Genomic DNA, 27,102 nt, shown 5'->3' on the forward strand with positions numbered 1-27,102 from the left:
CAATTGTTTGAGTCTCCTCTGTGGTAGGCATCAGTGTAGGCATATCCAGTGATGAATAAACCAAACCTGCCCTTGTGGAATTAATAGTCCATTGGGAAAAACAGATAACAAGTAAGTATTCAATTACAAAATGTGATAGTGTTAGGAAAAATACAATTGAGGAAGCAATTAGAAAGAATAACAAGACAGAATAGCCATTTAGATAAAGTATGGTCAAGAAGGACCTCTCTAACAAGGTAATACTTTAGTTAAGAATAATTAAGGGATTTGCTTAGGGTCATACTTCTAGTAAGTGGTGAAGTTCAAGTCTGATTCTCAAGGCTATACTCACCATGCTCTATTGCCTGTCAGACATATGTTTGGAATGTACCCAGGCTATGACTCTCCTTTCTGAGCATATCAGTATTCACACCATGAAACTACCTGATTTTCAAAAGGGGCATCATAAAGTTTATAAGCAACAAATTATAATAATAAGATTATTCTTTCAAAAGAACCTGTCTCTTAAAATGCTCTTTTAAAGAGAATCTTAGGAGGCAGCAGGCAGAAGAGCAGAAAGGGCTACAAACAAGATGTGAATTTCAGCAAATGGTAACAGCTGAAAATCTGCTGTAACTGGCCTAGGTACATTTGCATGGGGAAGTGCCCTCCTGGCATGCATGAGCTAGGACTTGAAGTTCCACTTTGGATCAAAATCCCATTTCCTGGCCTTACTTGAACTTAACTTGCAGGGCCTGAGCCAGGAACCAAGCAGAAGACGGTTCATGGAAGAAACTGACCATAAGGTGTTATGTTAGGTGATGGCTAGAACATCCAGGTGTTTGGAAAGAATGTGGGAAGAAGGGAAATTCTGCCCTTGGGAAAGGAACAATGAAAGACAGTCCTGAATTTAGTTGCTATGTCCTTCTTCTGACTCCATTGCAAGACTTTATTAAGCCAAGTTCCTTTTTAAAAAAAAAATTTTTTTTAGTTGTAGATGGACACAATGTCTTTATTTTATTTATTTATGTGGTGCTGGGAATTGAACCCAGTGCCCCACGCATACCATACAAGGCAAGCGCTTTACCACTGAGCCATAATCCCAGCCCCCAAGTTACTTTTTTAGGGTTTTCTAGGAGAGTACCTCTGAATTGCCCTTTGTTCCAGAAAAATCTATTCACATATTCTTTTTTCTCCCGAAAATAACAGCAATTCTTAGGCTGGTCAGATTCTGTAGACATGTGATACAGGTTTTCTGACTCTGAGTTATGAGCCTAACTCTTCAGATTTGAATAATGCCTAGTATAAACTGTTTGGAAAGGATTCATGTATCACTTAAAATTTTTTTTTTTGTAATTGTTGATGGACAGAGTGCCTTTATTTTATTTTTTATTTTTATGAGCTGCTAAGGATTGAACCCAGTGCCTTACACATGCTAGGTAAGTGCTCTGCCACTGAGCTACAGCCCCAGCCCTCATGTATCATATTTACATAAACATCTTACTTAATAATTTTATTGATGAAGATTGTAAATGAGTTTGATCCTGGAAATCTGATAGTTTAGTCAAAAGTTATAATAATGTTCAAATCCTTTGATCCAGAAATCTAATTCTTAAAAATTTCCTGAGGAAATAATTTAAAAAGCAAAAAATACATATTTTAAAATTTGAATATGTTTGGTAACAGGGGGAGGAAATGGTTAAGTAATTATGGTAATATTAACTCAATAAAGCCATTAAAATTGTAACTTTATTTAAAAAGCTCTAGTTTCATGAGAAATGTTTTATGAAATATTAAGTGAAAAAGGCAAATAAATGGAAAAAGTAAAGTTGCATCTCTGCTTCACTTATATGACAAAATAAATTATAGATGGATCAGAGAGTTGAATGTAAAAAAAAATTTGACACTGCAAGGAAGAACACAGAGGAGAAAATTTTTAAATAAGTCCTTTTTAAATGTGACATAAAACCCAGAAACTACAAAAGAAAGCATTGATAAATTGAAGTATCTAAAGCCAAAAAATTCTACATTAAAAGATTGTAGTGGGGGCTGGGGAGATAGCTCAGTCGGTAGAGTGCTTGCCTTGTAAGCACAAGGCCCTGGGTTCGATCCCCAGCACCCCCCCCACCAAAAAAAGATTGTAGTGGGGTGCAGGAGCACATACCTGTAAGCTTACTGGCTTGGGAGGTTGAGGCAGGAGGATCACAAGTCCAGAGCCAGCCTCAGCAACTTAGCAAGGCCCAAAGCAACTCAACGGGATCCTGTCTCCAAATTAAAAAAAAAAAAAAAAAAAATGGCACTGGTGATATGGCTCAGTTGGTAAAGTGCCCATGGGTTCAATCCCTGGTACCAAAAAATCGTATAGACAAAGTACACAACAAATTGGGGAAAGATTTTCAGCACACGATAAAAAGCTAGTTTCTATAATAAATAATAGACCTTAAATAAAAAACAGTTTCAGGTGGTGACAATATGAACGGCCTTTGGATAGTTTTCATATTTATATTTTTAGTCAATTTTTTTTAAAAATTCATGTAGATTTTTAATAATAGAGTAATCCAGGATTCTCTGGGGCCTTAGGTATAGATTAGAGTCCCTTACTCATAATCTTAAAAATGGGAGGATAGGAAATACTGTATTTGCCCCAATTCTGGAGAGAAGAGGCTTTTGTCACACACATTCCTCTACCTTTTTTCCCACTGCATAAGCCTGAATTCCTCAGGCTACTGTGAAGACTGGAAACTGATTACTATAGTTTGTCTGTAGAAGTGTTCAGTAATCCTCTTTCCAAATTTTTTACATATACACCTGCTTTTTTCCTTCTCAAGAAATTTCTTTAACAATAGCAAACTCTCACCTGGGCCATTTTTAGGTGCCATAAGGGTAAACTGCAGAGCAGCCAGGACTGTTTTAGCAATTCTGGCATTCAGAATTTATGGCCCTTCCTGTTGTGAACTCCATAAAACAAGTAAATAGCTATTAAAATCCACTATAACATTAATCAAATGTGATGTTGCTACATAGTAATAATTTAAATTCTATCATGATTATGTTCAGGACAAATGATTAGTCTCCATCTCTCATTAAGTCATACTTTAAAGCACTACTGTTTCATGTCCTTCCTCATTTGTGTTTCCACTGGTCTGGTTCTATGGCTGTACCTTCAGCTAATTAAACTGGCTTCATGTGGTGCATTTGCATCAGGCATAATACCAGAAGCCTGGGCTTCATTGTGTTCACATTTTCTTGCCTGATGCCTATGTCTTAGGGCATGACCATGGTTTCCACATCTTGTGTGTATGGTTACCTTTCATTCTGTTCTTTTAACAAATATGTACAGGGTACTTCCAATGTGCTAGACAACGATCCTAGTTGCTGGGGATATAGTAGTGCACAACAAACATGGTTCTTCCTTTAGAAACTTAAGTACTAATTGAGAAAGTTGGCATTAAACAGCTAATTTTGCAGTAAATTTTAAAATTATGATAAATTCTGCTAAGTCAAAAGTACACAATACTATGAGAATACTGCTCGCAGGAACCTAACTCAGTTTGGAGGAGGGAGAAATTTAAGGATTAGTGGTCAAGGGAAAGCTTTCTTGGGGAGCTGATATTTTGAGTTGTGCTCTGAATGATGAGTCAAAAATCAACCAGAGAAAAGTCAGGTGAGGAGAGTGGGGAAGGAAAAACTTACAGATCAGGAAACGCATTCAAGGAACAGAAGAAAGGCCAATGAGACTAGAACACAGAAAGTAAGGGGCAAAATAACTCAAAATGGTGCTGGTAAAGTCAGCAAAGGCCATATATTGCAGACTCTAAAGAGCTAAATTAAGTATCTTGATCTTTATTCCTTTGACAATAAGAGGCCATTCAAGAGTTTTCTTCAGCTGGGGAGTGACCAGGTTGACATTTTTAAAAAAGATCTAACTGGCTTCACTATGAAGAATGGGCTCTATTTATTTATGGATGCATACCATTGACAGTTGAGGCTTCATATTCCTGTGATTTGGTTTAGTTCGCTTAATAAATAGGAAGTTGACAGAAAGACAGTATGGTGTGCTGATCAAGAATGTGAGACCCTGGATAAATTACTTTCCTTCTCTTAGTCCAAATTTATTCATCCAAACAATGGAAATAGTAAGTAGTTATACCTACTTTGTAGGGTAATTGTGAAGAATACATGAAATAATGCCTGCTGACATTGTGTAAATCTTAAATGTAAGTGTTAATCAGTGTTACAATCTAACAATCTTATGAAAGGTTCTGAGGGTACTCTGGAAACTACCTACTCTTTAGCATTCCATCCATTGGTCACATGTGGACTTGTTTAGCCACCTCTACTAGACTTTAGGAATCCAGCCTCAGAGTTTAATTTTATAAATGTCATTTGGAGGTGGAAATGGAAGCTAAGGAAGAGTTGCTTTATTTAACCCTAGCTGTGGTTTGACTTTGAAGCTGGTTTTTTTTTTTTTTTTTTTTTTTTTAAATAAATACCAAAGAAACTGGTGCTGTCACTTGCAGGAAATTCGGCAGAATGTAGTTAGTTGCTTGGAAACGTCTATCTCTTTGTTTCCCACAATACTAGGTAACTAATGTGTGTAATTATACTGCTGAGCAAAGTTTCAGGTTGATCAAGGTTAATTGACAGTATTTGAAATGTTAATAATGTCTCCCCAAAACTGCTTTTCCCAAATAGATTGTTCTAGCTTCACAAGAGATTTAAATACCATTGATTTCCTCATTCAGCAAGATGTAATTCTAGGCCTGGAAACTGGGATCTTCTGATTTAATATTTTCTAAGGAATCAGTACACAGAAGATGTGTTTTCTCTTCCTGTTTAGAGTTTACATCACTTGCTTACAAGGATTCTAACTGCCTGACTTTTGTTATCTTTAACCTGTCCTCTACAATATATATTTTTGCCATTAGGTCATTTTATGAAACTAGGAAAAGGGACAAAAGCATGCCCTTTTTCTATTAGAGTCCTGGAGAGAGCATCTCATAAAAATAGAAGGGAGACCAATAGAGTAGAGAAAGGGGATTGAGAGGGAGAAAGGAGAGGAGGGTATGGAAAAGTACTGGGGAATGCATCTACCAAATTGAGCTATGTCCATGTATGAATATATGACAATCCTGTTTATATAGATAATTATCATGTACTAATTAAAATAATAATGATAATAGAAGCAAGATTGGTAGAGTCGAAGGGGATCAGCGGGTCTAGGAAGAGAGGGAAAGGGAAGGTATTGGTGAATGTGCATGTATGAATGTGGCATAATGAATCCCACTATTATGTATAATTATAATGCACACTCAAGAAAAAGTCCTGGGGAGTTTTGAGTGGGTGACAGTCTGTTCTAAAAGTTCACAGTGATTCAGATTCTTCCCAGAGAGTCTTTGTGTTGTGTTTAAATTTGCATGGTAGCTTAAGAACATAAGAGGTCAGAATTTTAAAGAAAGTGATACTTCCAAGGGCTATGAAAGGGAAAAATTTAGTGTGTTGTGGAGTCAGTGAGAGTTCATTGTAGTCAAGTTCATTTACTGAATTTGCCAAACACTTCTTGTGGTGTTATAGTTCACAGATAACGAATAATTCCATTTTTAAAAATACAAGTGAAGCCGGGGCAGTGGCACACACCTGTAATCCCAGCAGCTTGGGAGGCTGAAGCAGGAGGATGGAGAATTCAAAGCCAGTCTTAGCAAAAGCAAAGCGCTAAGCAACTCAGTAAGATCCTGTCTCTAAATAAAGTACAAAATAGGGCTGGAACGTGGCTCAGTGGTCGAGTGCCCTGAGTTCAATACCCGGTACCAAAAAAAAAAAAAAAAAAAAATACACACACACACACACACACACACAAATGAGCTTTGATCTTTTTCTCTTTTCTAATATGATGGCTCTACCTGTATCATTGCCTTTTCTGTTACTTAGTGCTCTAAACAAAGACCCCAAAGCATCAGCTACATTGTTCTGGCTGTGGGGAGAGTGTTAGATGAGAAAGAAATTGAGTAAAAATAATACTTTATCTAGCTGTTATAGAAAGATAAACACATCCTACCTTATGTAACTATCTTCTTTAAAATGATTAAGTAAATCTGTTATATAGAATTACTACTAAAACCTAGAATGTATAGGCTTATATTGATGCAGACCTCTGCTTTCTTTTTATTCTTAGGCAGACTATCTCCACCAACCTTATTGTTATAGTTTGAATCTAGAATGTCCTTCAAAAACCCATGTGTTGAAAGCTTGATCCCCAAGACAGCAATGTTCAGAGGTGGGGTTTTTTGGAAAAGATTGGATCATGAGAGCTTTAACCTCATCAGTGAATTAATTCATTGATTCATTCATTATTATTATTATTAGTAGTAGTAGTAGTAGTAGTAGTAATAGTAGTACTGAGGATTGAATCCAGGGAGCTACATCCCCAGCCCTTTTTATTTTTTATTTTGAGACAGAGTCTCTCTAAGTTGCTTAGGGCCTTGGGCGTGGGTCTTTGGGGGTGTGTCCTTAAATTATACCTTGTGTCCACACCCTTCTTTTACTTTCTGTCTACTTTCCTGCTGTCATGAAGGTGAGCAGCTTTCTTCTGCCATGCCTTTCTGCTATGTTTCTACCTTGGAACCAGCTGACAATGGATTGAAACCTCATGGGCCAAAATAAATCTTTCCTACTTTAATTTGATTTTCTTAGGTATTTGTCACAGCAACAAAAAACTGACTAATATATATACCACGTATATATTAGTATGTTGTAGCTATCTTGGGTTTTTATTTTCTGTAGTCATTCTGATTTTTTTTTAACCTGTATTATTTCTTTCCTTGTTTTGCATTTGTCCTGCTCATCTCCAAAAAACTATACTGAGGATTGTGTCAGGTCACAATGTGTATTACCTGGAATTTTCTAGAAAATTAATATTTTATTCCTGTATAAATGTGTTTACCTAAATTTTACCAAATGACAATAGGAAAACCAAGTTCATTTTGTTGCTGTTGACTATTACCTGTAATTGAAAAAGGAGTTCTTCATCAACCACTTAATATGTGCCAAGTACCTTTCTAGTTGCTTAAGATGCATCTGTGAACAAAAGCAAAAATCACTGCCCTAATAATAGTCTGATGCCTGTTATCATTTCTTTCCTCTGCAAGGAAAGAATTAGACCCGAATGCAAATGCTAGCACTACTCCATGTTGTCTGTGACTTTGGAAAGTCTCTTCTGTTATGGCGAGAAGCCTAGTAATCATGTTATGTTATAATTCATATAGTATCTCAAAAATCATGCATTGCATTGATTCTATTAAAGGGAATTTCCTTTAAATTGCTTGAATTTGTACTCAGAAATGATCTATGCAGAAAAACTTAGGAAAATTTGTCCCAGAATTTACCCATATATGTTCTCTAGTATGTGTTTTTACAACTGTTCTGACTTAATATCAGCAATAATTTTTAGTATGAAGCCAATACCACATGATTTATATTTATAGAATTTAGTCTCACACATGTCCTCAGAGTTGAGGGGAATGATGTAGAAAATGAAAAAAATGGAGTTCTTTGGATGGATAAGAGTTTTTTGTTGGTGTGGTTTGTGTCCTTTCCTTTTGGGAGCTATGTCTACATTATTCCATGTGATTCTGGTGGGGCAGAAAATCATTAGGCTTTGCTTTTCTGTCATTAAATGATCATATCCCCATAGACTCATGTCAGGTTGATATTAAAATACTACTTTTCCCCATATCATGGTAGTGCATGATCCAAGCAGAGTCAATCTGTTATTTTGATATAGATGTTAGGAGTAGAAAGGATTGATTTTTCTTTTCTGGACTCTTTGATTGATTGGATATGCTTGGAATGGTTGATGGTTCTTAAAAAAAAAGAAGAAAGCAAGGGGTGGATACTATGTGGGAGAGGGGGTGGGGGTAGGGAGGGGGAGGGAGGGGTAAGTCTTAATATTTGAATCCCCCTTGAATTTAATTGTATGAACCTTAAACATTTTTTTATTTTTCATAGTTGGATTGTTTCTAACTGAAAGTATATTAATAAAAGAGTATTTTTTGTCATTGTGGTAGCCATTTGTGTTTGCCAATATTTCTGGTTCTCTTTCTCTTACATACTGGTATATTATACTTCCTTGGGTATAGTCATGTAATGGCAAATGAAATAAAATGATTTTTGTCATTTCTAGTTGGAAGGCTTTAAATCTGAAGAACTGAAGCATTATTCATTTCATTCAATTCTCCCTGCCATAGTAACCAGTCTAAAGAGAGGACAACATGAAGCTGATTCTCCACCAACCTAAGATGGATATGTAACATAAATGAGAAACAACTGTTATGTTAAGCCACTGAGATTTTGATGCTGTATGTTATTATAGCCCATTTCACCAATATATTTGTAGAAGAGATTTTTCCATATTAAAATTTTCTAACTATTTCAGGTGAAAAAATATTTTAGTAAAACATCTAAACACACTAAGTCTACAGAATGAGACAATATAATATTTAGTATATATAGTCGTTGTGCTTCAGTAATAAGCTATAGGCAAGCAGTAATGTTTCTGGTTTAACATACAGGAACTAAAGCTACCTTTTGAACTGTCACCTCTGACCAAATTATAGTTGCCTTATTTCATATTGTGTGGCAGGACAAAGTCTGTAATGGTAGGTATATAAGCACTCTAACCTTGACCATGACAATTCCTTTTATATGGGCAGGACAATGATGGCATCTCCTAATGCAGGTCTTACTAGCTGAAATTAGAAACACTAGACAAATAGGAGGAAAGGGTTCAAGGACAGGTTGAACAAAAACCTGATTTCCAGCCACATAATACATCAGTATTGAAGCCTGGAAACGAACAGTGCACTTGGTAGATAACTTACATCAAGGAACATGCTTAAGAGTCTGCAAAGTTGATATTTAATATAGGTAGCAATAAACTCTGTGGGCATGAACCTCTTTGAGCTGAATTAGTGCCAGTGCAATTTATTCATGTCACATAAAACATAGTATTTCTTCTATCCCTACCTGCATCCCAATCCTAGACTTAAAAGGCAATGTATAAAATTTTTTTCTTGGACTTTCAGGGAATGGTTTGCTAAATATTTGTATCATTATTATAATAATAATTATAGTTTACATGAGGGACAACATATTCTTATGGGCAGAACACACTCAAGTGATTTGTCATTTAACCTTTGGGTACTTAAATTTCTATACCTGTAAAATGGAAATAAACATTTTTCTTCTTTTACCACTCTCTCCTTGGGAGAATGGGGAATTATAGTACATAATGTGTTTGTAAGAACTCTTGGTTTAGAGTAATAGAAACTGGCCAAATAGAAAAATAATGGTTATTTTGGAAGTGTAAATTTAAGATATAATTGAATTTAGGCCCTCAAATTATTTCATAAGGATGATCTCTCTTTACCCCATACCTCTTCTTTTTATCTGTGTTGGTTTTATTTTATGGAGACCCTCCCTATGAAGCAAGGAAAATAGCCATTTACAATCCTGTCTGTACTTATTTTTTTATTAGCTTAGTCATCCTAATGTAATGATACCATGTGTGTGTTGTGTTTGTGTTACTGAGGAAAGAACCCCAGGGTTGTTTTACCCCTGAGCTACATCCCCAGGTCTCCCAGCCCTGCTTTTTTTTTTTTTAATGTTGAGATAGGATCTGAGTTGCTAAGGCTGTCCTCAAACTTGTAATCCTCCTGATCCAGCCTCCCCAATTGCTGAGATTGCCACCATGCTTGGCAAGATACTTTTGCTTCAGTAGTTCCAGCAGGAAAATAGAAAAGAATAGTTCCCTGAAAGATAATCAGAGTATAATTGTCATCATCAGAAGAGGAATTGATGGGGCAGGCAGAAACAACAAATCTGCATTGTACATAAATTAAACTTGTAGAGTATACAACTATACTACAGATACATTTGTCTGTAGCAGACACAGTTGACTGAAAATTCATGTTCGTCCGCCATTCCTAATAGAAACTTATATTTTGTTCAGGTAAGTCTCCCATTTCTTTCCTATAGCTAAATACCTCAAGAAAGATTAGCCCAGCCCCAGTCCATGAGTCCTGGTTAGACCCAGTCAACCAGGGGTTGCAATCCCATTGCCATAACTTAATTCGGGTATGAAACATATGATCCAGTTAAGGACAGTGAGATGAAAGGGTATGCTTTGCCAGTGGGTCAGGGGCAGACTTCTGAGACAATTTTCTTTGTACTTAAAAGAAATGGGAAGATCTGTTTTCCTTAGCTGTTGTTGGGTATAAATGTAGTTAATCTTGACTCTGGTGGTCATCTTGGAGCCATATTAGCCTGGATTCAGTGCTGACACAGGATAGCAGGATGGCAGGCAGAGCAGAAAGGAGAAAAACTGCATCCTTGATAGAGTTCAGACACCAAATTTCCTTTTGTTATGTAACATGATGCTTTTCCTTATTGTTTAAACTATTTAAGGTGGATTTTTTTTAACTACTTGAGACTGAAAAACATGAGTCTTAAGTACAGATAATTGTGCATCCCTCAGTGAGGAAAAAAAGCTCTTGGAGGGCAATATAGTTCCCCTGGACCTAATATATAATACCTTGCACGTCATTGAAGCTCAGTGAAATATTTGTTATATAATTGTGGTTGTTTGTATTTGTAATTTAAGCACTAAAAAACAAGACACCTTTCTTTCTCTTCTAACAATTTAATTCAAAAGCCTTTAGATAGGACTAAAAAAGATAGGTGTCTGTGACCCAGACTGAGATACTAGGGGTGAGGAGGGCATTCACATGGGGAGGTGCTGTGAAGTTGAATGTAAAAACCTAAGCAGGGTGAGGATGGGACCTCTGTGGAGAGCAGGGATTAGAGGCAACCCACTATATAAAGTATTATAGCATGAAGAATATGAGAAAGGCATTCACACAGAGGATGAGTGGGGTGGGGAACATATGTGCTCACTTTTCTATTGCTCTGGAAACTTTTCTATTACTTTGTAATCATATGTGCTCAAAATGCACCTATTTCATTTTTTAAACTATGATGAAGTTAATATTCCTAGTTCCACTTTTTAAAATATGAAACTATTGTTTGTTTGATTATATTATGTGAAATTCCTCAAATGCATCTGAATAAAGCAACCCTGCCTTCACAGAAAGCATTATTTTCTATAATGCATTTCATTAATTATACCTAATCTGCTATTCATCTGTATAGAAAATGTTTTTCATTTTAGTCTTCAGTGAAGTAGAACTAAAGTATTTCATTTTCTCACAATTATTCTATGTACTTTAAGTTTTAAAGGCATTCTGGTGGAAACTGTCTTTTGAGGGAAAAAATATCAGGCTCTCTGGTTTCCCTCCCAAACTCTTTTGATTTTGTGAGCCAAAATTTCTGCTTATCATTAATAACAACACAACAGCAAGTATGGTTGCTGTCACTTTGCAAATATGATTAAATAGTCAAGATTAACCCTATTTTATTAATGATAAATGTGGCCAATCATAGGTTCCACTGTGCTCTTCAGGCAGAGGTAGAGTCAGGCTGCTTTTTCCAAAGCCAAGAGCTGTACATTGTCTATTAAAGGTGCTTTTGTGAAAGTGAGGTTTGGAGAAAATGACCCAAAAAGCACACATGAAATTTTTTTTCCCAATAATTATATGGCATCATTTTAACAGAAGTTTTCTGCGTCTAGTTATATATACCACTTAAAATATGTTTAATTTAATGAAGTCAAAGAACTGTAATACTTTTAAAACTAAATGCCAGTCTTGGGTGACTAATCTAATAGTCCCCACGTGACTGGGAATGTTGAAGGAAGCGAGGTACTATATAGGGAGTTGGCAGCATTTTTGAATTCAGAGAACAAAATGGATTGAATGTCAGACCACTGGTGATTCTGGTTTTTACAAAATTGTAGCTTGTTTCTTGTTTTGTTTTGTTTTTTACATGCTGGGGATTAAATCCAGGGTCATGGGCATGCTAGGTAAAACATTCTGTCATTGGGCTACATACCCCGTCCTTCCTTGCTATTTTGGGCTGACCAGATTTCCCAGACCGACCTTGAGTTTGTAATCCTCCTGCCTCAGCCTCCCAAGTAGTGTGGGATTATAGGCATGTGCCCAGCCTTCAGTTTCATATGGTCATAAGTTCCAAAGTTTATTAGGTATAATACATTTAGATATCTTTTTGTTTCTTATTAGTGCCTCAGTTGGTTGCTTAGTTTTTTTTTTAAGTCTTTAAAAACTCTAATGCATAAGAAATTTCCTTCCTCCATGATTTATCATTATTTAAAGTCCTAACTTTTCTTTTTTTTTCTTTTTTTTTTTTTCCCCAGTGCTGGGGATTGAACCCTGGGCCTTGTACTTGCAAGGCAAGTATTCTACCAATTGAACTATCTCCCCAGCCCCCTAACTTCTTTTTTCCTTTTCCTATTTAAAAACTTTTTTCATAATTTATTTGCTCCAATAATTCACCCATTCAATAGGTATTTGTAGACTAACTACTAGGTGCTTTACTTGTAATGTCAGGATAAGATGTGAATGCATGTAATTATAATACAAGAAGGAAGATATCTGTGAGAAGAAAGAGCAAGAAAAGGAAAGCTTGTACCCAGTTGAGGGAGATCAGAGACTGAGTTTTGCAAGATTTTTCTTCCTGAAAACCAGGAATCAAGTCCTTGAAAGAGTTTCAAATAAAGGCATTCCTCTGGGATATGGTGCTAAGAATAACTTGAAATGATTTGGAATTCTGAATGAACTCTTTTAGATACCTTGTATATAGAAAAAGATGAATAGAAGTTCTGAAGTTCTTATGGTTGATGATTCCCCCAAGTAGCAGAGGCAAAAACTGGTGCACAGTCCAAGGACCCCCCCCGGGAAGAGAGAGACAGGAAGGGGCTGAGGTCAATCTAATCTGTGTTTCATATGTATTGAAATCCTTTTTTTTTAAATCTAGTTTTTCGATGGGTTTCTTTATAACTTAAAATCCAAAATCTACAGTAATGGCCTCTCGTTGAAGTAGTCTTCAGGACAGTCCTTTTTGTATCAGAAATTCAATGGAAATATTTTGTTTAAAATTTTTTTATTTTTTAAATTCAGTAAACCAGTGATGAAGAATGAAAGGAAGCCTGGAGAAATATTTTCAGGGATTTAACTGCAGATAGCGTAAGAGCTGGGACCTGGGGTGTGCTGCCATGTGTATGTATAATAAGCACCTGTTAATTGTATTTAGCTATTTGTAGTTGCAGTTTTATTTTTTTGGGTGGGGGCGGGTACTGGGAATTGAACTCAGGAGCACTCAACCACTGAGCCACCTCCCCAGCCCTATTTTTTCATACCTTTATTATTTATTTGTTTATTTGTATGTGGTGCTGAGGATCAAACCCAGTGCCTCACACATGCTAGGCAAGCCCTCTACCACTGAGCCACAACCCCAGGACCCCCCAATCCTGTTTTGTATTTTAGAGACAGTCTCACTGAGCTGCTTAGTGCCTTGCTTTTGCTGAGGCTGGCTTTGAACTCACGATCTTCCTGCCTCAGCCTCTGGAACCGCTGGGATTACAGGCATGTGCCACCTTGCCCTGCTGCAGTTTTACTTTTGCTATGTAATTATTCGCTTGTCTCCTTCATCACACTTAAGCAGGGACTGGATTTATTTTGTCCCCAACACCTAGCACAGTGCCTAGAGACATACATGTCTTTTGATGGTAGAGTGCTTGTCTAGCATGTGAGAAGTCCTGGGTTCAAACTCTAGTGCCCACATTCCACCTCCCGGCCCTACAACATACACACATGGAAAGAGATATCTCTTTTTTTGGGGGGTGGGGTGCTTGCAAGGCAAGCACTCTACCGACTGAGCTATCTCCCCAGCCCCTAGAGATATCTCTTGAATGAATGGATATGTAAGTCTAAAGGTTCATGTTCCATCTTTCTGTCATGGATTCATTTGGAGTAATTTTAAAGTGTTAAGAGTTGTCTAGAAACAGATCTTGCTTTTCTCACAGTAACCTTTTAAAATGAAGTATAAAACAAAAGTTGGTTGTTTACAACCTGTGATCTATCCTTCAGTTCACATTCAGTTTATATTTGTTTTGCCTCTTCAAACTAGTCACATAACTATTATGTCATCTGGGTTGTGATTTTAATCAATATGAGGGCAAGAACCATGTCTTGAATTATTTGTCCAACCTCCCTGGTATGGAAATGTCATAGGATTAATTCATGTAAAATACAGTGGTTTAAAAATTATTTTGACTTCAACTGGAGAAATATTTGAAAACAGATTTTGTTTTACTCATGTGAAACTGTTTTAAACTGTTCACTTATATAGGTCAAGGATTAAGTATTTATGAACATTTCATTGATTAACTAAAGTTATCTATGCAGTGGAGTTATTCAAATTTACCTTTGCTTCCCACAATCATATTTTTATGCCGGTACCTTTACAGATCCTTTGAGTTTACACATATAACTCCCTACTGGGACTGTGCGAGTTTCTTCAGAAGATATATTTAGTGACAATGAAGATGGATGTTTTCAAAATTATTCTCATTTATAAAGTTGGTTATAGCACTTTCTTTTCTCTTAAACTCTTAATTGGTATGTTGGGGATTTAGAGCATAAGTAATAAATATTTTCTGAAATTACTTCAGGATATAAATTTCAAAGATCAAGATCTTCATGAGGTTTATGCAAAATGGGAGGGAAAGATTTGTGGAAACCTTAGGGGTAAGGAAGAATGCTGCCAGAGGAGAGAATAAGACAGAGGAGAAATAGTGAAAAACAGTAAGTGCTTAAAAGACTGCATAGCTGGGAAGCGTCTGAGGTAGATTGAGGGGTCTGTAAATTGACAATGGGTGATGCTGATTTTCAGCAAATCGCAGGGGAAATTCAGATGACTGAGTGCTTTTCTCATGAAATGCTACCTTCCTCTTATACAACATATCCTATTTATGCAGTTCGAGTTAGACCTGTATTATTGGGGAGGTGATTTTTTTGTTCACTTAGTGAGTTGTAAGGTTAATGAGGACTACAACTGTAATTAAAGACTTCCTATATTAAGTTGTCAATTAAGTTTTTTCTTAGTTATTTATTTCCATTAATAAAACCAGGAGTGTATTAGCTGGAGAAGGGTATTAATAATTGGTCTCTTAATGATGTTCAGTGTATTAGTAAGGATCACTAGCTAGGCCTAATTTAAATTAAGAGTTAGATCCCATTTTGATTTCTGACTGCTTTATTTCCAGACCTATGTCCCGCTACAAGTAGGCGTTTTTCCTGTTCTTTTCCTCTTGCCTGCCTTCCTTACCTGTCTTCCTTTTTTTTTTTTCTTTTCCCCTAAATCTACTTTTCCAACCTTTTGTTTATGGAAGTCCAACAGTGACATGCCTGCAATCTTAGTGGTATATAAAAGAATTAGACCTATGGTCTGGGGTTGTGGCTCAGTGGTAGAGCACTTACCTTGCACGTGGGAGGCACTGGGTTTAATCCTCAGTACCACATAAAAATAAACAAATCAGTAAAGATACTGTGTCCATCTACAACTAAAAAATAAAAAAAAAAAACCCAAAGAATTAGACCTAAGAGTTTTAAGCATCTTCTCCATATTTATTAACGTAGCATAACCCCAGCATCTAACTTGTATCTTAACTGCTCATAATTAGGCACAGGCTTAATTTTAAAGTTACATAAAGCAGTCTTCCATAGGGCTCCTCAGTTCTTTTCACCAGAAATTTCTCTAACAGAGAAAAGTGAATGAGAAAAACCTGACAAATTTCTCTAACAGAGAAAAGTGAATGAGAAATGTCTGACAGTCTGGAGATATAGAGTTTAAAGGATCCTATATATTACTTGAATTCTTATGGTTCACCTTATGTTTCATGCAAATGTTAATATATTTTTCTCTTTTACTATAACACTATTACTTCCCACCACGTAAAATTGGTGCTCTTGAAAATAAGCTTTATAGTCATTATTTGACTTTAATCTCCCATGCTTGAGTCATGACCCAGGGCAGGTGTATCCCAGTTTAAAAACCAGGGTCTCTCAAGAGAAAAAGGACATTGAAAAAGATGTATTGTTGACATGCCTGTAACATGAGATTAGAAGCTGCTGTACAAAGAAGGAAAGGGAGAGTGTCATTCAGGTAGCCACCTGCCAGTGAAGATTTCACTTGTTTGTTGATTTTTCAACTTAATTATATCTCTCTTAAAATTTGTTAGATGACATGTCTATTCTACCTAATATATCAAAGGACATCTAATTAAGAGAAGGAATAGGAATTTGTACATTTTCCCCATGTCTCTGCTACATCTTTTTTTTTTTTTTTTTTGGTGGGGTTTCAGGGATTTAATCCAGGGATGCTTAACTACTGAGCTACACCAACACCCTTTTTATTTTTTTAATTTTAATATAGGATCTCACTAAGTTGTTTAGGGCCTCACTAAATTGCTGAGGCTGACTTTGAACTTGCCATCCTCCTGTTTTAGACTCCTGAGCTGCTGGGATTATAGGCATGTGCCAACATGCCTGACTCCTACCACCTATCTTAAGGTTTTTTCTGATTGTAATACATGAATTATAAATGAATTGTAAGCTAAGATTTTAGGGAACTTATTTAGATAGGCAAGTAAAAACCAGAAGCTATGAAAGAAAAGATTGCTATATATGACTGTTTAAAACAAAATAAATAGTCAGGTGTGGTGGTGAACACCTGTAATTCCAGTGGCTCTGGAGGTTGAGGCAGGACGATCACAAGTTCAAAGCCAGCCTCAGCAAAAGTGAGGTGCTAAGCAACTCAGTGAGACCCTGTCTTTAAATAAATACAAAATAAAGCTGGGGATGTGGCTCCGTGGTTGAGTGCTCCTGAGTTCAATACCCGGTTCCAAAAAACAAAAACAAAACAAAACAAAAAACCCCGAAATAGAAACTACTACTTTAAAAATAGGGTGATGATCTAGTTCAGTAATTTATGATTGTTATTGACAATGTGGCCCCATTGTTCTGTTTCTATTAGAAGTCAGTTGTACAAGTCTCTAAAATGATTGCCCATATGACAATGTGGGGTGGTTATGGCTATGAATATTCTTATGTAAGGAATTATTATTATTTGTATTTTAAATAATCATATAATAAATAATGTTTGAAAACATTATAGAAAATGGAACACCTTGTTGAAGAATATGTCCCACAATACTTGGCCTTTGTTTTATTTTAACCATTCATTCCACAAATACTTATTAAGCATTGCTGGAAGCTGAATATACAGCAGTGATCAAGACATAAGTTCCCACCTTCAGCCTTATAATGCAGTGCCCAAAAAGTAAACAGGTAGTGTGAAAATTGCTGCACTAGAGTGCTACAGAAGGAGCTGTGGTTGCACTTGGAAAAAGCATGGAACCCTGGTCTTAGATGCAAAAAAGATCTCTAGAGAGAGGAACATGCAAGATACAAATCTGAAGGATGAATAGAAGTAGGGAAGCAGAGGAAAACAAAGTTGTTCTAGGCAGAAGTAACAGTATAGCATAATTTAAGAGACAAGATGGCATGGCTTATTGGGAACTCCACAAGAATTTCAGTATAGGAAAATTCACTTGTAGTTGCAATACTTAATATTTGAAACTAAATAGTATCATTTTCCAACATGTAAGAAAGAAAATGCGTGTAGTACTAGCATTGGTTGGAAATAAAGGCATACTTCTTCAGAAAGTCAGCCTACTAGATTACCCTTGCATCTTTAATGACAGTCATGTGGCAAAAATTCAAAGCAGAAAAAGTTTTTGGTACTTTGCAAAATCTAGCTTTGGCTTCTAAAAAATTCTCAATCCTTTTATTTAGTTATAAATGTTGATGATTGATTGTCCTGGTTAGTGAGAACTGAACACTCCCACCAACACCCCCCTGCCCTCAATTATGACAACTCCTCAGCCTGTGAGGCAAATGTACATATCAGAACCTCTCTTTAGCAGCCTCCCCTCCCTTCACCTCTAATTTTGAAGGGATATGAGTCTTTAAGATCAAATTTTCTCTAGTTGACCAAAAGGAAATGGAAGAATCTAAATTGATATTTAGGCAGTGTTTAAGATGTCCCTGAGATGGATGATTGAGGTTGGGATAAGGTAGCCAGTAATGAGTGCTGCTGTTGGCATTCCAAGTATGCTTGCCCTATATAAGCACCTGTGTCTATCAACTCAGTCAGATTCCCAAAACCTCTTGGTTCATTTTGCAGTTAAGAAGCATTTTAGGGCTGGGGTTGTGGCTCAGTGGCAGAGTGCTTGCCTAGCATGTGTGAGGCCCTGGGTTCGATCCTCAGCACCACATAAAAATAAAAGGTATTACATCCACCTACAACTAAATATTATTTTTTTCAAAAGCAGGATTTTATACCACAAAAAGATTTTTGTGGAAGATTGGTCTCATAGCTTGGGCTCTGTTCAAGGGTGAAGGCACTGAAAATGGTCTTGAAGCAACACCACCACACTATTTGTTCTCTCAGTATTTTCTGTAAATGCAGTGCTTTCTCCAGTTTTACAAGTGTAAACTTGGGCTTGTCTGCCCTCTAGTGGACATCTGTGGTTACACTAGCCAGTGTTTTCTGGTTTTAGGGAAAAAAAAATTGATTGGTCTTAAAAATTTTAGCTTGTTTCCATAAAGAAATTTTTTTATTGCCACAAATTCAACATACTTGTAATTCTACCCAGTTTTCCTAGATGCCTATAAATACCTTCCCTGGCTTCCCCATCAATGGATAAAGTTTAAAGCCCTGCCCCCTGCAGTTTATCTTTGGTGCCTACTCCAAGACAAGCCCTGGTTTTCAACTAAGCTAATGAGCTCACTGCCACCCACAAGGAGTCAAATGTATTTCTGTTGTTCTTTCATTTTGCTCAGGTCTCAAATTTCCTATCAGTCCCTGTGTCTTCAAGACAGTCAAGAGTGGACTCAAAATTGAGTTTACCCTGTGAATCCTCTATCCTCAGTGATGGCTATCTTCTAAATTCCTGTGACATGGACCTCTTGTGCCATACATTTATACTGTATTTTTTATCAACTTTCCAAATATGCCTACCTTCCTCTTGAGTAGATATTGGGTCGCACTTTTTGTGTCTCCTGTGGACTCTAGGAGTCAATGAATATGTTTTTCATTTTCCATCAAAGATATCCAGTATCTTTTCCCCTATTGAAGGCTAAAATGTTACTTGTATAGCTTTAAATATGAATATTAACATAGTAGCAACTCATGTCCCCTCTAATGAAAAATATCTTACAAATATACCTCCTTATTAAATATTTGAATTTCTTTTTGTCAGAGTCATTAACTACATTTGTCTACTCCTTAGTTTAAAAATGATTTTAGGAAATTTGAGAATAGGCCAGGTGTGGTGACACATTCCTGTAATCCCAGTGACTCCCAAGTCTGAGGAAGGAGAATTGTGAGTTCAAAGCCAACCTTAGCAACTTAGCAAGGCCCAAGCAACTTAGCAAGACCCTATCTCAAAATAAAAAAATAAAAAAGGTCTGGGGATGTGGCTCAATGGTTAAGGGCCTCTGGAATCAATCCAATCCCTGGTACCAAGTGTGTGTGTGTGTGTGTGTGTGTGTTACTGGGTTCAATCCCTAGTACCATGAATGAATGAATGAAAGAAATGTCAAGAACAAATTTAAAGAAAAAAACTCAGTATCACTAATTTTATGATCTTTTATCACTTTTCCTTCATGTCAATATTCTTTTCTCAGTGAAGATCTGTGTAATATAATAATATATAGTAATTCCTAACTATGGCTAGGAAGAGGTAAATGTTTTGTTTTCAATGAATTGGGAGGCATTATATTGTTTGTTTTAATTCTGGCTTCATCATGTGAGTTTCCCTGAAAAACTTATTTCCCTGTTATGAAGTTTGGTTTGTTCTATTTGTAAAGTATCTGTTGAGTCTAAATTGCTGTAGACTATGGGGCTGGGGATGTAGCTCAGTGGTACAGTGCTTGCCTAGTATATGCAAGGCCCAGGGTTCAATCCAGTACAGCACGCACATAAAAAAGTTCTAAGACTATTATTTTATGTGCCACTAAAAAACAAACAAGCAAACAAACAAAATCCAAATATTGCAGTTAAATTATTAAATGCCTTTTTATACTTATTTATTCTTTGTTATGTGTGTATGAGAATCAATGAAAAATATAGTACCATCAACCCTCTGAGTTTTTAAAGAATAAGTAGGATAATGTACTTAAAAAGTGTTGTGCACAGTGCGTGGCATGATGGAAGTATTCAACGAGCAGTAGCTACTATGTTGATGGTGATAGCAGTTTAATCAGGAGCACTTGGAAGTGGTACATTGTTCAGGTTGTTCTTTGGAGATAAGAATCATAGGTCATCTTGAAATTTGTTGCTGTTAATCACTTATTTTGGAATTGAAATAGCATAACAATAGCATAATGTGTTCAATTGATTTTCAAAGGTGGTTGTTTTAATGAGTAGCATTTTGTTATCAATGAAATGTATTTGTAAACTGATGTTATTTCCTCCAGGAGTAAGTTTCATTGGCATCAGCCTCCTGGGTTGGAAGAAGACACCTTTTATGAAGAGAATTTAGTTTAAGTGTAGAACGATATAAATAAGCTATTCCCACATATAAAACTTAGTAGAAATTTCATTGGTAATACTATGATATGAAACTTAAGGTTTTAATTTTTTTTCATGTTCTGTCTATACAGGAGGCAGACAGTGGGGAGGAAGAATGTCGGTCACAGCCCAGGAGGTATGTGTATTCATTATATCATTTAACATTTTGTTAATTATTTTTTCCTAGATATTTTCTTTAGTCTTGTCAGATTATTATCCTGGATTTCTAAGATGCTTCATTGATCTTACAAAAATGGGACTGCTTTAATAATCCAGTTACTGACTCAGAAATATTTAAAATGATAATTATTTTAAAAAGATGCAGATTCAGTGGGAGAGAGTTCTTCCATAGCATGCACACGACCCTGGGTTGACACCATTGCTGCAAAAAACAAAAACTATTTCTGTTATTTCATTTGAATAGTCTTTAAAACCAAGTCTCTCCCACAAGAAAGAGCCCTGGTAAAATCTGGATGGTCACTTAAATATTAACCAAACTTGTATCCTCTGAATTCAATCAGTGAGCCATTTCAAATGATACAAAGAATGAATACAATATAATGCTCATTGTAAAAAACCTGGCTAAAGGGAATGCATCTTTAATGATTAATTATCAGGTATTTGTTGATGTATACCTTCCTCTTTTAAACTACAACTTTAAATGAACATAGTTCCTTTTTGTCAATAACTGAGGCTACTGTCAATATTTTTCCTGTCTTAAAGCTCAATTCTCACTCTCTTTTGGGGACGATCTGACAGTAAAATGCCCTTCTTCTGCATCGGGTTAAGAGGTAGAAACCCAATTGAAATTTTACCAGAGGCATCATAACTTTATTCCCATTAGAATGAAAAAAGATTCCAAAGGATCTTTAAATTTCTAGTAGGTAAAATTTGGGTTAACCTCAGGCTTTATGTATTAACTTAGAATCTACTGGAATAATTTATATCCAAAAAATTACATAATGATGGAACAATGAAAATCTTTTCTCATATTCATGGCACTGAGTTGTCAGGCCATTAAAAACCAAAAGACCTATTTTAAAGTTGTTGGCAATAATTCATTAATGTGTGCAGCACAGAATATTTGCAAACTTCTATTCACAAGACAAGGATCACTTATAGAAATAAGAAATAAAGAAAAACCTAGTAGCACCCGTTTTGGAAAATCATATTTTTCTAGTCTTTACAATACACTCAATCTGTCAGGCTGTTCCTCAGTTTAATGGCTTTAGTCTGATTCAAAGCAGTTTTTCTTACTTGCTAATTCAGTGTCCCTTGATGCTGTGGAAGAGGTTGATTTTTGTCTATTTGACTGCTAAAAGTCATTCTGGCATTCTCCATCACTTACCACAGAATAAACTGTCATTGAGTCTTTTCATTGAAACTGCCTGAACTCATCTTGTCAGTTTGGGGGTTCAAATGTGATTTGTAGTAGGGAATTGAATACTAAACAGGATATCTTGCAACTAAAGGCAGTTTCATTTAAACAGATGCTGCTCATTGAGAGTCATGTTAGAAGTAATCTTTCAATATAATTAGATCAAGTTATGATGACTTTAAAGACCAATGTTTACAGGCAACAATAAGAACAAAAATGGATTAGATTACATGAAAATTTAAAACTAGGGCTGGGGTTGTACTTCAGTGGTAAAACACTTGCTCAGCGTGCTTGGGTTTAATCCCTAGTATGAAAGGAAAAAGAAAAGATTTAATAAAACTTTTATAAAAGGACACAGTCAACAGAATGAAAAGGCATCCCACAGAATACAAGAAAATATTTGCAAATCATGCAGCTGATAAGGGATTAATATCCAAAAATATATAAAGATCTACAATTCAACAATAAACAATCTTAGCTCAGGTTGCTATAACAAAATGTCTAGACTGGGTGGTTTAAACAACAGTCATTTATTTCTCATAGTTCTGAAAGCTGGGAAGTCCAGTATCAAAGTGCTAGCAGATTCTCCAGGTCTCTGGTGAGAGCTATCTTCCTGGCTTTCAAACAGCCACCTTCTTTCAGTGTCCTCAAGTGGCAGAAAGAACGAACTCTGGTCTCTTCCTCTCATAAGGGCACTAATCCCATTATGGGTGGCCTGCCCTCATGACCTTATCTAATCCTAATTACTTCCCAAAGGCCCCATTTCTGAATACTATAACATTGGGGTTTAAGGCCTCAACATATGAATTTGGGGGAGAGGGAATACAAACATTAAATCCATAACATTTTCCTCCATGGTCCTCAAAATTCATTTCCTTCTCAGATGCAAAACACATCCATTCTGTTGGATAGAGGCACCTGCCTATAATCCCAGTGACTCAGGAGACTGAGGCAGGAGGATCCCAAGTTTTAGGCCAGTCTCGGCAATTTAGTGAGACCCTGTCTTAAAATAAAAAATAAAAAGAGCTGGGGATGTGCCTCAGTAGTTGAGCACCCTGGGTTGGGTTCAGTCCCTGGTACCAAAAAAATAAGTTCATTTTTCCATGTCCCTGAAAGTCTTAACATGTTCCATAATTAATTCTAAAGTCTAAAGTCCAAAATCTCATTTAAATCAGATATGAGTAAGACCAGGTATGATTCATCCTGAACCGAACTTTACCTCCACATCAATTAATCGTAAAACTAGATCTGTTATATGCTTCCAAAATACATTGGTAGTACAGGCATAGAATAGATACTCTCATTCAGAAAGGAGAAAATCAAAAGGAAGGTAGGAGTGTTGTATCGTAAGTGTGTCCAACACTTAGCAAGGCAAATTCCATTAGATCTTAAAACTTGAGAATAATCCTGTTTGGTTTGAAGCTCTCTTCTCCATATTCATAGGGTGGCACCTCCTCTGATCCATGGAGTGGCTCTACTCTGTCAACTCTGCTGGGTGGAGGTAGAGGCAGCTTTACTCCATAATCCCCAACAAATTTACTCCCTAAACCCCACTCTGGGCCTGTGATGGGAGTAGCAGCCCTGATGATCTCTTATCTCTGAATTGCACTGGGGGTCCTTCTTCCCTTTTTTGGAAGGGAAATGAATATTTACAGCTTTCCTTCATTACATCTCATTTTCTGTTTCCATTAGTGCCAGATGGTAGTGTTCCTGCTTGCATAATCTCATCTCTTCTGTCTTCTATTGAAAGGGATGACAAGGTCTGTAGTCCACACCCACATTCACCTCCTTATTAAATGGTATATCAGCCACATAGTTTGTGTTCTCTTCCAAATAGTTTCTCAGTTTTTTGAAATATAGACAAACTAATAATCTTTAAGTTTTGGTTCCTTTTTGTTTAATAATTCCTTGTTCATTTCTCTCTTCTTGCACTTTACTGTAAACATTAAAAAAAAAAAAAAAAAAACCACTCCTTTAGCACTTTGCTTGGAAATCCCTTTAGCTAAATATTCAGTGCTTTTGCTTATAAGTTCTATTTTCCATGAAACACTAGAAAACAAACACAATTCAGCCAAGTTGTTTGCCAGTTTTTAACAAGGATCACCTTTTCTCCATTGTCCAGTAATGTTCCATCCATATATCTGCCAATATTCTGTTCATGATTTATTTATGTTATTAAGAAGATAGAAATATTCTCTGTAGCTCTCCTTTGTTCTTTCTGAGCCCTTATGAGAATTCCCTTTAGCAGACCCTTCATAGTATCTTTTTTTTTTTTTTTTTTTTTTTTCCTAGTATGCAACTTAGAACTCTTTCAGCCCCTACCCATTACCTAGTTCTAAAACCACTTCTACTTTTTTGGGTATTTCTCATAGCAGCACTTCACTTCTCAGTACCAAAATCTTTATTAGTCAGTGTTCTCCAAGGAAACCAAACCAATAGGAAGTGTGTTTGTGTGGGGTGGGAAAGAGAGAGAAAGAAAAGGAGTGGGGGGCAAGATTTATTAAAAGAAAATGGCTTACATGGTAATGGAGGCTGAAAAGTATCAAGATCTGCATATTGGAGATGCAGGAGAGCTAATGGTATAATTCTAGTCCAAGTCCAAAGGCCTAAGAATTAGAACAGCTAATAATGTGAGTTCTAATCTTAGTCTTGAGTCCAAAAGCAGAAAACCAGTGTTCTCACTCAGACTGTTAGGCAGAGAGAATTTGTGTTACTCAGCCTTTTGTTCTATTCAGACCTTAAGTGAATTGAATGAGGCCCACCCACATTTGGAAGACAAATCTGCTTTACTCAGTCTAAGTCAAATGTTAATCTCATCTAGAAACACCCTCATAGTCAGAATACTATTTAACCAAATATCTGGGGACCCTGTAGCCCAGTCAAATTGATAAATTAAATTAACCATCACACAATCCAATTAAAAAATGGGAAGAGAATTTGAATAAACATTTCACCAAAGAAGATATGCAAATGGCCAATAAGCTCAACATCACTAATCATTAGGGAAATGCAAATCAAAAGTATAGTAAGATACCACCTGATACCCATTAAGATGGCCACTATCCAAATATATAAATAAACATTGGTGAAGATAAGAAGAAATTAGAACCCTGGTGTACTGTTGGTGGGAATGTAAAATGGTACAGTTGCTATGGAAAATAGTGTGGTGGTTCCTCAAAAAGATTAGAAATAGAATTAACAAATTACTAGCAATTCTGCTTCTAATTATATACTCCAAAGAATTGAAAGCAAGGCCTCAAAATTTTTTATACCCATATTCATTAGTAATATATATTTGCAATTTGTAATAGTCAAAAGCTGGAAGCAACCCAAGTATCCATTCACAGATAAACAAAATGTGGTATATACAGACATTGGAATATTATTCAGCCTTAAAAAAAAAAAAAAGAAAATTCTCATGTGTGTGGGACTTAGTTTTGTTTGGAGTTTTTTTTTTGTTTTTTTTTTTTTGTTTTTTGTTTTTTTTTTTTTTAGAGTGGAAAATGCAGCTTTATTAAAGAAAAGGAAAAGCAGACTTCTCCCGGGTGGAAGAAGGGGACCCAAAGGCGGAATCCATGGGATGAGCAAATCTTGTCCTTTTTATGGGTTTCATTCTCCCATTTCTTTACCCCCTTATCTCCTCCCTTCCTGCCCTGGAGTTTTTTTTTTTTTTTTTTTTTAACTAACATAATTGTACAAATTTATGGGATACAGTGTCATAATTCAATAAATGTAAGCCATGTATAATGATCAAATTAAGGTAATTAGCATTTTCCTCTCCTTCCATATCTACCATTTCAAACCCCTCTCTTACAGTTCTTTCTGAAATATATCCTAAATTGTAGGATATGTGTAGTCATCCCACTGTGCTGCAGAACACCAGAACTTATTCTTCCTATTTAAGTGTATCTTAGTACCCATTATCTAAGCTCTGTCTATCCTCCCTCGCTGCTACCCTTCCTAACCTCTAAAGACCACTAGTCAGTCTACTCTGTTTTTGTGAAATCAACATTTTTAGCTTCAACATATAAGCAAAAACATAACTTTATTTGTCTGTCTGTGCCTTGCTTATTTGCCTGACATAATGTCCTCCAGTTCCATTCATGTTGCAGGAAAGGGAAGGAAATTCTGACATGCTAAAATGTGAGTATACCTTGAGGACACTATATTAACTGCAATAAGCCTATCCCAAAATATAAATACTATATGATTCCACTTACATGAGGTAGATAGAGTCACATTCATAAAGACTAGAAGTAGGATAGTGGTTACTAGAGTCTGGGAGAGGGTAGGAGTGGGAATTTATTATTTAAAATAAGTATGGAGTTCCATTTTGGAAGATGAAAAATGTTCTGAAATAGGTAGTGGTAATAGCTGCACAACAGTGTGAATATACTTAGTGTCACTGAACTAAGTATCTACTGAGTATATACTGAAAATTTAAAAATGATTAAGATGGTTTCATATTGTATACACTTTACCATGATTAAAAAATAAATAGTATATTCATGCCACACTAGCTCCTTTATGTGATACTTAAATTCTGGCTCTACTTTCTTTCTCAGAGGGTAGACATAAAAATATAATTACAGAAAATCAGATTGTATATTATTAACTTATTGGTAAGAGATAATTGGAGGGGCTGGGGTTGTAACTCAGTGGCAGAGTGCTCACCTAGAATGTGAGGCACTGGGTTCAATCCTTAGCACCACATAAAAATAAACAGAATAAAGGTATTGTGTCTACCTTCAACTAAAAAATATTTTTAAAAAAGATAATTAGACAAAATTGAATGCTAGTGTTCTTTTGCATATTTATCAACTTACGGCTTTCCTTATTGAATGATGACCTACTTTACTAACTGGATAACAGGCCAGGAATGTAACTACAAAACTAAAACATATAAAATATCAATATCCAACCATTTTGACCTATAAATAGCTTTCATATGAGTCAACCTAATAAAATTATAAGGTAAGTAAAAATGAACAAAGGGCATATACCACTGAAACAGATTTTTGAAATCTCAAGGCACTTCTTTAAAGATAACAATGATAGAAAACAAAGTACTTTGGACTGTTAACTTAGAAAATAAAAATTTTAATTGTAGGAGAGTGCTTCCATTCCTCTGTGTACCA

General features: G+C 36.0%; 1 protein-coding gene across 4 annotated transcripts in view; it reads left to right on the top strand.

The window, feature by feature from the left end:
• The window catches only part of Ssh2 (slingshot protein phosphatase 2), a 244,715-nt gene that overhangs the window by 81,643 nt on the left and 135,970 nt on the right, over window positions 1-27,102 (top strand). For all 4 annotated transcript variants that reach the window (XM_047543369.1, XM_047543371.1, XM_047543376.1 and 1 more), the window contains one exon: window positions 20,679-20,722. In XM_047543369.1, coding sequence (XP_047399325.1) covers window positions 20,679-20,722 — 44 coding nt within the window. The remainder of the gene's footprint in view (window positions 1-20,678; window positions 20,723-27,102) is intronic.

The sequence above is a fragment of the Sciurus carolinensis genome, chromosome 3 (genome assembly GCF_902686445.1).
Source record: "Sciurus carolinensis chromosome 3, mSciCar1.2, whole genome shotgun sequence".
In the NCBI taxonomy this organism is placed as follows: domain Eukaryota; kingdom Metazoa; phylum Chordata; class Mammalia; order Rodentia; family Sciuridae; genus Sciurus; species Sciurus carolinensis.